This window comes from Arachis hypogaea, chromosome 17, assembly GCF_003086295.3.
Source record: "Arachis hypogaea cultivar Tifrunner chromosome 17, arahy.Tifrunner.gnm2.J5K5, whole genome shotgun sequence".
Classification (NCBI taxonomy): Eukaryota; Viridiplantae; Streptophyta; class Magnoliopsida; order Fabales; family Fabaceae; genus Arachis; species Arachis hypogaea.
The window spans coordinates 17,577,946-17,589,485 of NC_092052.1; the positions used below are offsets into that span (position 1 = coordinate 17,577,946).

The window sequence follows — 11,540 nt, forward strand, 5'->3', positions numbered from 1 at the left end:
AACTCGTAAATTTCAATCTCTCCTAACGTCACGATTATATTCTCGTCATTCTCCTTTTCACTAGTGCGTGATTGTATATTTGTATGTTGTAATAATTTTCTATTTTTTTAATTTTTTATTAAAATTTTTATATAAATGATCAATATAGAAAAATGAAAAATGGAATTCGAGAGAATGCAAATCCACATGAAATGAGAATGGGGCAATATTCTCCCATAACAAAGATTGGAATGGGCACAAAAACAAATTCAGGAATAGAGACGGAGCGGGAAGATATCTCTCGCTCCCACCATAACTTGCTCTGTTACCATTCCTAATAAATAGAGTTTAAGCTTGTTCAACTAATATTTTCAATTAAAATTGTATATATCTATTTGTAAAAATAGAAAATACATGTCTAAAAATATAATTATTAATTTATTTTATATTTAAATTATTTTTAAATAATAAAATAAAAACATATATTTCATTATTAAAAATACTAATGTCAAAATGATATTTATTATAAAGAATATAGACGTAACGAGATTGACAAAAATATATTGCTATCACAACAAAAAGTGGTATTTTTCTATACTTAAAATTTTAAGTCAATTTTAAAACTCTATACCAAGTTGTTTTACCAACAGAGAATTTAATCATTTTGTTTTTTTTTTGGTGACTTAATCATTTTGTTATTTGACTGTGGATACCTGTGTTATGAAAAAAATAATTATTAATTCAATATCTAAAAAATTTAGATGTAAACAAAAAGAATTATAAAAAATATTATCGACAAAATAACAATAATTTGAACAATGATAAAAATAATTAATAAATATTATATTTTTTATGAGACAAAAAATTTTTTTTTTATTTGTCAAACAATTTATCTATTTGATCTGAATTTTTACGACAACATTTGAATAAATATTTAGATAACACAAGAATTTTACAAAAATTTGATATCTACAATTTTCTTTTTATTTTTCAAAATGATGCCGTCATTCACAATAAAATATTCTTTAAAAAAAATTCACTTGATATAAAATTACTAAAATTTAAGGATAAAATAATCTTATTTTTCTAATAATATTTACAAATTTTTTTTATCAAAATATGATTTTTAAAATTTTTTTATAATATATATTTAATATTTAATTTGTTTTATTACATTTTTAAATCTTTCAAAAATTTATTTGTTGTTAACATCTTTTGAGATTATTTTTTATAGCAATGTAAACTTTATTTAAATTGGTTAACCAAATATCACAAAAATTAAACCGGCCTTAGTCACCAAAAAAAAAAAACCGGCCTTTTAAATTTTTATTGAATCAAATTGGGAAGTTCCAGTAGAAAAAAAACTGGATAGTATCCAGTGTTTAATCTCATCTTTCATTATTCTCTCTCTCCTCTTTAATTTTGGTTCCATTTGTAGAATTAAGAGTGAAAAATCACACTTTATTCTCTCAAGTGTTAAAAAAACTGGAGAAGATCCATTTCCTATATCTAATTTAAATAGGTAAATAACAGATGAATGTAACCATGGAAAACCAACGCAACTATTCAATACAAAAATGGTACGTGGCTATAACTACTATCATTTACCACGCAAGTTCTTACTCTTAAATTTCTCAATGAAACAAGCATTGTAACCTGCTATTTTTCGGAGATTAAATTGTATTTTTTTTTTTTGTATTTTCTTCCAAAAAGACCAACTCATAACACTTGACACGAATAAGACGAATCAGCAACACTGCATATCCATGTAGCAGTTCAACATAAATATCCATAATCCATATTTCTTTTTTATCACACTGTAACATGAAAGTTTCTACAAATTAATATCTTTTCTTTTCCATTTTCTCCCCTTTTTTATATGACTAGGAATCTAGGATGTAGGTTGCCAATTTCTTACCCAATCCGTCAAAGTTGAAACATTTCTATTAATATCTTCAATGGTGTCACTCTTCATAGCAATCACTCTGTCCTCTGGGTAACTTTCTTTAGCTTCCTCAAGTAGAACTTGAAAGATTTCACATTCTATGTTGTTAGAAAGCTTTGATTCATTGTAACCTCTGTCACAAAGATGAAGGAAGTGAATTTGATGAAACACCCTAGCAAAAATAGCAAATATCAACATTCAATAAGTGCTTCCCTACCTCCTACTCAAGCGGTCATACAGAACGGTGTTATCAGTTTGAAGTACAACAACGCAATCAAACCATCGCTCAGGGAAGAAATCACACCCATGATAATCCACTATATTTCCCCCTTCTTCCATTTGATCCTCAAGCTCATCACAGACCTTAAAAACCAAGCAAGGAAACACAATATGATGAGAAATGCATTAGCACTGAGGATAACATGAAAAAATGGTTCATATAACTCGAAACTACCAAAGATCTTAGTACCGAATAGGACATGTATATTCCTATGCTTAATACCAAATCTATAGGAAAATTCTCAAGAATTGCTACCAAATGCAATGAAAGGAGGAGAAAGGAATAAAAAAGACTAGTGCAAAAAGAATATATAGTATGGAAATATGTCTCCTGACACCATATGTACATTGTAGGACCTGAAATGAAATCAACTTTGAAAAAGCAAAGTGACTTGTGTCCTATAAAGAAGTGTATAAACTGTTCTTTATATCCCCATAAAACCAAATATTGCAATGAGTAAATTCAAACAGACATTAGAAAATAATCCACAAATATTAATATTACAACATTAAGCAGCAAGCATCTTTCCTATCAATGAAGGGGGGTTTCCCAATTCCATGAACAACCTATCTATAATATCACCTTAACTTGGATACTAACCATCTGACCACCGTCATTGTCATTTAAGTTAATAGTCTACATGAAATCAGCTGACCAACTACCTACGGACATCATTTTAACACAACACTTAAAACCTTTTCTCACTGGGTGGGGTTTGCTAAATGGATCCAAGACGTCATTGCATCATGTCCATGTATTGGAATGACGCATAATTTTACATTAGTTGTCACATGTCTAATATAACCCTACATGGATTCAAAGACATCTTTGCATCTTGACCATGCATAGGGATGCAACAAAGCTTTATGTAATGTCGCAAGTCAAATACAACCCTCCTTGTTTTTCCAAATTTGGGACAGACTATGTAAACACGGGCAGAGTTACTATCTAAGAACATCCACAACACAAAATGAATTTATAATTAAGAACTTCATCAAAACCCATATAAGAGAACATATATATATGCATAGATCATAACTTTACTTACAATTTGATTATTAATCCTCATGCATCTTAATATTTGAATGATTTTTTTTAAGTACCGAAAGAGAAAAGGGGGTAATAAGTTACCAAGTCTTCATTAAGGACAAAACAATCAAGCTCATCATCCCAGCCATCATGTAAGTTCTTGTCTCTGACTAAATCCCCAACATTGATGTGGCGAAGCTGTGTGGCTTCAGCTAGAGCAGTACATGTCGTAGTCTTCCCCGTCCCTGGGGTACCCGTCACCAGAATGTTTGGCCTCTTCCTCCTCCCACTTTCCTCCACCATCACTACAACCCAAAAACCTGCAAAAAAAAAAAAAAGAAATTCAATTGGAGAACACTGTTTCAGCTCATGCCACATCGATTGTTACATTCTGAAGCGCTTCATTCAATTAAAACTACAACAGGGGGATACAAATATTTTAAGAACTAATATTAAATCACTAATCATCATGACATAAACAAGGGAAACACACATAATCATGCATGCTAAAATAGCAAAAGGCATAAAATTAAGGATTATAAAACAAAACCAGATGCAGAATCCATCACCAAAAAAATAAAAATAAAAAGTAAGAAAAAAATCACAAAAACCGAACAACTCAGCACAAATAAGAAAAACCAACAACACAGCAAGGGATCAAAGAGGAGTAGAGGACCTAACGGAAATGAAGCCACTGGATGTCACCACGGTAAGGAGGCGACGACGGCGACCGGAAGGAAAAGAGGCTGGAGAACTTCGCACTGCTAGGAGAGTGAGAAGGGATTTCCAAGGTTCTGAGAACCGGACCGGTCATCGAACCGTTCTAGTTACTGGTTCATTGGTTTATTGGTCCAACCGGTCTAACCGTGGTTCAACCGAAAAAATCATTTTAAAATAAAATAATAAATAAATTATAAATAAACATCCTAAAATATAACTCATCCTATTTTTTGTCTCATGACAACACTATCATTCAGACAACATAATCATTGAATACAATGCAAAGCTACTTATTCATTGAGATCTCACATTATACAAACAACTTTCACGACTTAAGTTCACATTTTCAGCAAACAATTGTAACCAATGTTATTTTTTCTTTTACGATGATATGTACAAAACTACAAATCACGTATAGTACAAAACTACAAACTAACTGGAAATAGATATGAGCTTAGATGCATGATTATGTAGTGTAGTGAGGTGAATTTTTGTCTCTGTTGTTAACATGAGATTATACAATGCTCCCCCTGTGAATTTGTCTCCAAGAAACATTATAATATTCATGAATTCACAAAATGTTTACTCTAGGGAACCAGAGAGCATACATACTGGACTAGGCAAGTAATGCTTAACTACATTGAATAAATTTGCATGGCCTTGAATGACTTTGACTAATAACACAGATACAAATATGCATTGAAATAACCCCAATCATAAACACCATTACCAAATTAAATAAAAAATCAACCAAAAATCACCTTGCAAATCAAAAACTCAATCTCTTGAACTCAATAATTACATCCGATATCCAACTAAATAATTGCATCACAGTTATCATAAACTGATTTCAAAGCCTAGAAGCAGAGTGAAATTAAAAACATGAAGCATATAATAAATCAAAAGATTACCAATAGCAAGTTTTTTAATAAGAACAGAAGTTAAGAACAATGAAAAATGAAAAAAGATTCAACAGTTTTCAACCCAATTTTAATAAAGCTCATCACAATGATTAACAACAAAAAGTACTGAAGGAACAGTGAATCAGTAACAGGCAGTGCAAATTTAAAATTTAAAAGTTATCAATTTAAAATTTATCATCAAATACAATCAGTGAGCAAAGCCAATCAACCAAGCACTAACTAAGTATTCTGTTCTGATTCAAGCAACAAATTCAGCCACAAATTCAAGTTACAGCAACAAATTTAACAAATCCAAGTAAAGTCCCAATTTACAGTAACATTTAGATTAGCAACAAGGCAAATTTGATTAGCAATTCAGCAACAATCAGTGAGCAAAGCCAATCAACAAAGCACTAACTAAGTATTCTGTTCTGATTCTGTGACTAGGCAGCAACAAATTCAGCCACAAATTCAAGTTACAGCAACAAATTTAACAAATACAAGTAAAGTCCCAATTTACAGTAACATTTAGATTAGCAACAAGGCAAATTTGATTAGCAATTCAGCAACATGCAAAAATACAGGGAGAAGGGAAATCTGAAAAAGAGAGAACAGGGAAGGATGGTGCAGGGACTCACCAACGGTCGACGGCGAGTCGGCGACCACCCCACGGAAGGCGACGAAGCAAGAGACAACCCCACGAGTTGCTTCTGCCGCCGGCAACGAGACAGACGAACCACGAGATGCCAGTGACTGAGACAAGACTCGAGTGAGACTGGGAGGCAGAATCGAGCAGAGACAACCACGGACGATGAGCAGCAACCAACACGCACAGCTCGAGCACTCACTGGCGGAGGGAGGCGCGAGCAGCCGAGCACAGAGGAGAACGGCAAGATGCGAGCACCCAACGTGGAGGATCCGGCGAGAGGCCCGAGAGCACGAAGACAGAAGTTCTTGAATGCGATGGACGGCGGCAGCAGTCTCTCACTCCGACAGACGGCGACAACTATTGGTGGAGGCTAGGGTTTGCTTTCTTTGGTGGAGGCTAGGGCAATTTGCTAAGGAAGGAGTTGGAGAAGGGGGAATGGGGGATAACGCGTGCTTTCTGCCTTTCAAGGAAGGAAACGACGTCGTTTTCTGTAAACCGGCCGAGTTCCGGTTCGGTCCGACCCGTCGGTAACCGGCCGGTTCAACGGTTCTTAAGCGGTTTTTAATTTTGCGGATTTACACATTGGACTGGACTGTTTTTTTTGTCGGTTCTCGATTGAACCGGTTGAACCGGTTCGACTGGCCGATCCGATCCGATTTTCAGAACATTGGGGATTTCATTTAAGAATTAGGGTTTATCCGTAAGTGTCTTTTTTCCAGATCCAAAACGACGTCGTTTTTCTCTCGGCCTGTTTCCGGTCAATCCGAGTTGCCGGTTCTGAATTGGTTTTCTCATTTTCTGATTCAACACCGGTCCACCGGTTTTACTTGCAAATCGAACCGGTTTTCAGAACGTACTTCAGCAGTTCAGTTTCCCTGTTTAAGAAAATGCCATTTATATCCTCAATGAAGTGACGAACTCAAAAAAATCCTATTCGGGTCCAAACTTCTTCAGATTTGGCTCAAATTAAGGTTTAATTGTTAGAAAATTATTTTAATTTTTTAATTTGTTTGTAGGTAATACATATATTAATTGTAAATTTGTAATCACAAATTCTGCTATTTCAAATTAAATAATTTATATAATAGTGATCTTATTTATTGTTATAAATACTAAATTGAATAAGTCATTATTACTTTTGATTTGGAACTAAATGAGAATAAAACTATATATTATTTTTTGTTCTTTAGATAATTATCTTTTGGATTTTAGATATATTATCTTTTGGACTTTAGATACTATTTTATTTGGACTTTAGGATTTAATGGGTGCCATGCTCAAATATAAATAGTGCCTTTAGGGTTTCGTTCCCTAATATACCAAAGCCGTCTTTGTTGTTCTTTCTCCATCAAAAGAGAGTTGCAATTCAGCCGCCTAAAAATACAAAAGGTTTTGGTTAAGGAAGATTGAAAGAACCACAAGATTCAAATCCTTCCATCAATTTCTGATCTTTATAAGTAAAAATACGCTTTCGCGTTATGTTATATTTTTTGTGATTCAATATGGATGATATGGGTTATTGAAATTAATTTATTCCAACAAGTAATATCAGAGCCATTCATTATTTAATTATAAAAAATATTCAATTTTTTTATTTTTCTATTATCGAATCAATATATATGTATGTTGTTTACGTTATAAATTGTTGCACTTATGTGAACTTGTTTGAGTTTGTGTGTATGTGTCAATGTATATATATAAATTGATACGTATATACATATATACCAATCGATATGCCCTCATGTGTTCCTTACGTTATGACAATCCACATAAAAGAATATAAAGAAATATATATTTTTGTGTTCCTTAATCAATATATGCACGTATTATGTATGTGCGATTATGCCTATATATATATATATATGATTTTAGTATTGTTTCAGAATACATGTTATTATTGGCATTTGGATTGCTTTATATATATATTTTACTGTATCAAATTTTTTTTATTTGATATAGTAATGGATTTATTCTGGAACATTAGCACAAAGTATTATTATAATTGTCTCGTTTTTAATCATGTGTGCCATTAATTTGGTATAAAATTAATGGATTATCTTTTTGAAATATAAGGATTATTATACCCACTAATTTTTTAAAGATTGATTTTAATTTTAACGGATCAAAAATTGTTGGTACATGAGTTATAATCATATTTTTCTTTAAGGTCACAAAAGACACTATTAAAATTTAATTTCTTTTGGGATTTAAGTATTTTTTTGTTGTTACATAAGAAAATTAGCAACAATTTGGATTATCATACCTATCTATTTTATAAATATTTGGTTTTGAAATAAATTGATTAAATATTATGCTGCCAAAGTAGCCTTTTTTTTTTTAAATTAATTTATTTAAAATATTAGGAATACGGTGTTATGTAATTCATGCGAATATTGGTCAGCTCAATGGAAGGTATATATTTGGCCGAATTACATACACATATTGATAGTAAATACATGTTTGGGTAACTAATTAAGAATAAAGTAATGCTTATTATTTATGCGGACAATAATCGGCCCAAAGAAAGTTTATTTATTTGGCCAAATAATAAGCATTGCACACTTTTGTTTATTTTCTATTAGTTTGCGGTCAATGATCGGCCCAAAAGAAGGTTATTGTTTGGCCAATTAATAGAAAATATATGCAGTAATAAATAGGTTGCGAAATTTAAGTTTCCATGTGGGCATTCAGTCGGTCCAAAGAAAGGCTTAATGTATGACAGGAATTTTGACAATATTTGATTACTGCAATGAGAGTATCACTTACAGTTAATTTTTCTATCCAAAGATTGAAAATTAATGTTGTTCTAGATACCTCAATATGGAATTTTTTCAATTATTTAACTAATGTCTACTGCATGTTCTTTTTGTTCTAATCCAGAAACTATGGTTTCAGCTACCAATATTTCTGCATAAATTAGCAGTATTCCTATGCTGAATAGTTCAAACTTTAAAGTTTGGAAGGATACCGTAGAGATTGTCCTCGGTTGTATGGATCTAGATATAGCTCTTCGAGAGGAGAAACCCACTTCCACTCCGAAAAATCTCAATGAGATTAAAATAGAGAAGTGGGAGAGATCCAATCAAATGAGCATTATGATCATGAAACGCTCAATTCCTGAGGCGTTTCGGGACTCAATTACTGAGGAAAAGATGCCAAACAATTCCTAAAGGATGTTGAAAAATTCTTTACTAAGAATAGCGGTGGCAAAACGGGTCGAACCTGCCGGGTCAAACCGCCAAAAAAGGTGGGTCGGACCGAGATTTTGAACCACCAAATTTAAAAAAACCGCCTAAACCGCACTGCCAAACTCGCAGGCCAAGGCAGGGCGGGGCGGGCTGCCATCTTATTTTTTAAGGGCATTTTTGTAAATATACATATCATATAAATAAAAATATTTTACTTTTCCTTCCCACAACCAGAAACAAGTAACAGCCGGCCCTAATTTCCTTTCCCTGACCTTGAGAGAATGAGAGTTGAGAGTGAGACCCTGAGTCCCTGACCCTCGCCTCGAGGCCTCGACTTCCTTCAGCCTTCAGCCTTCAGCAGCTTATCGTTGTCGGTCTCCTAGTCGCCGGTCCCTGTCTCACCATCACGATTCTCGCCAGTCCTCACCGAATTGCACTCCCAGCGGCGTTGTTTGGTCTTGCCTCTACTCTATCCTCTGCTCATCTCTCCTCCTTTGCAGCTCATCGTCGTCGGTCTGCCAATCCCTGTCTCATCACGATTCTCGCCAGTCCTCACCGAATCGCACTTCCGGCGGCGCTGTTTAGTCTTGCCTCTACTCTATCCTCTACTCATCTCTCCTCCTTTGCCTCCCGGGCCTCGACGGTTGTGTCTGGCCTCCGGCGGAATCCCGTCGCGCTTTTCTCTCCTCCTCTACTTCTTGGTGGCTGTGTTTCAGACTTTCAGTAAGTGAATATTTTTATTTTCTTTTTTTTAAATAAGGAACTGTGATTACAGTTTACCTATTCTTTGTTTTTGTTAGGGCTCTATCATATAATCATATATTCATGTGTTTGTGGCTGTGGACAGCTTGTTTCATGCTTTTTAAATTTTTTGTGAATTTGTTTATGAAATTTGTTTTACTGGACAGATTCTTTCATGCTTTTATGGACAGCTTCTTTTTCCTATTTTTAAAATGCTAACTAACTTCTAATTTATGAATGAAGTCAAACATCGAAACTAGTTTGGTGGCTTGGTAGCTTGATTGAATATGCTATTGACTGTTTATTCTTAATTTCTTATTTATGTTGATATGTTTTCTTTGATATGCATTCTGTTTTAATTCGTTGCTTTACTACTTTTTGCCTTTTTGGGATGCTTGGTGTATTTGTTCTGATGCAAAATTATCGAAAATTATTGATGGTTCAGTTTTGATGCTTAGCTTCTTTCATACCTGTTCTGATGTATTTGTGTTATTTAGGTTGAGTTGTTGATTTTGCCATGGATAACTCTTTCTATATGGAAGTTGATGGTGGGAATGTAACACAAAATCCGGAAAATATGGAAACATCTGAAACGGCAGAAGATATTAAAAAGAAAAAGACGAAGGCAACAACATCTGATGTGTGGAGATATTTCACAAAGCTTGGACCTGGTGATGATGGTATAGATCGTGCTCAATGTGATGGATGCAAACAGAAGTTTAAGGCTGGTGGTAAACAATATGGGACATCGTTACTTAAGCGTCATTTAGACAGGTGCGTGAAAATAGACTTTGAGGATATTGGTCAAACTTTGATAGAAATGCAAAATAAAATGGGGGCTCTCAAGATAGATAATCATGTATCGTGTGAGATGTTTACTGCCTTTGTGATTGATTGTGATGTTCCCTTTTCTATTGTTGATAATAAGAAATTTAGGAATTGGGTAAAATACATCAGTCCAACTCTAGGCCTGATTACTAGAAATACTCTTAAGGAGGATGTGCTGAAAGTTTACACAAGAAAAAAAGAAAAGATTAAAAGTATTTTAGTAGGCATTCCTAATAGAATTTGTTTGATTTCTGATTTGTGGACATCCATCACTACAGAGGGTTATTTATGCTTAACTGCTCACTTTGTTGATTCAACTTGGAAATTGCAAAGTAAAATTTTGAGTTTTTGTCATATGCCTCCTCCTCACACAGGATTTGAATTGTCTTCCAAGATTTTTGAGCTTTTAAATGAGTGAAAAATTGAAAAGATTATGACTCTTACACTAGATAATGCATCTGCTAATGATACATGCCAAGATCATTTGAAAAGTATATTAAATATACATGATTGGTTGTTGTGTGATGGGGAGTTCTTTCATATTCGTTGTTCTGCTCATATCTTGAATCTTATTGTACAAGATGGATTAAAAATTGCTCATGATACATTGGATAAGATTAGGAAAAGTGTGAAATCTGTAAGGGGATCGGAAAGTAGAATGATAAGGTTTAAAGAATGTGTTTCTGTGATTCATGGTTTGAATTTTACAAGTGGGTTGCATTTAGATGTTACTACTCGATGGAATTCTACATACATTATGCTCGAAAGTGCTATCAAGTATCGGAAGGCCTTTGAGTATTTGAAGGCAACCGATCATGCTTATAAGTATTTTCCTTCGGTTGATGAATGGGGGAGAGATAAAAGGATATGTGAATTTTATACCCCTTTTATGAAACTACTAATTTGATTTCTGGCACATCTTACCCTACTTCGAATTTGTATTTTCTACAAGTCTATCATATTCAATGTGTTTTGATGGGAAGTTTGAGAAGTGAAGATGAGCTTCTAAGGAGCATGGGAGAAAAGATGATGAACAAATTTAAGAAGTATTGGAAAAAGTATAGTGTCATTCTTGCATTTGGTGCTATTCTTGATCCTAGGCTTAAGATTTCTACTTTAGAGCTTATGTATGAAGAGATTGATGCTGAGACTGCAAAAAGAAAGGTGGAATAGGTGAAAAAGAAATTATACAAGCTTTTTGAAAAATATGACAAGAATTCTCCTCCAACTGTTGAAGCACAAGGACCTAGTATTCAGTTTTCATCCATGACTCATACCC

The 11,540-nt window shown here is 33.6% G+C and overlaps 1 protein-coding gene across 1 annotated transcript; it reads right to left on the bottom strand.

The window, feature by feature from the left end:
• Nucleotides 1-1,641: 1,641 nt before the first annotated feature.
• Nucleotides 1,642-5,962, bottom strand: LOC112764803 (adenylate kinase isoenzyme 6 homolog). Its single transcript, XM_025810593.2, has 4 exons — nt 5,494-5,962; nt 3,336-3,553; nt 2,142-2,287; nt 1,642-2,057 (listed from the first exon to the last, which is right to left on the bottom strand). Exons 2-4 carry the CDS (start codon nt 3,534-3,536, stop codon nt 1,871-1,873), a joined length of 534 nt encoding a protein of 177 aa, XP_025666378.1. The 5' UTR covers nt 3,537-3,553; nt 5,494-5,962; the 3' UTR covers nt 1,642-1,870.
• Nucleotides 5,963-11,540: the final 5,578 nt, after the last annotated feature.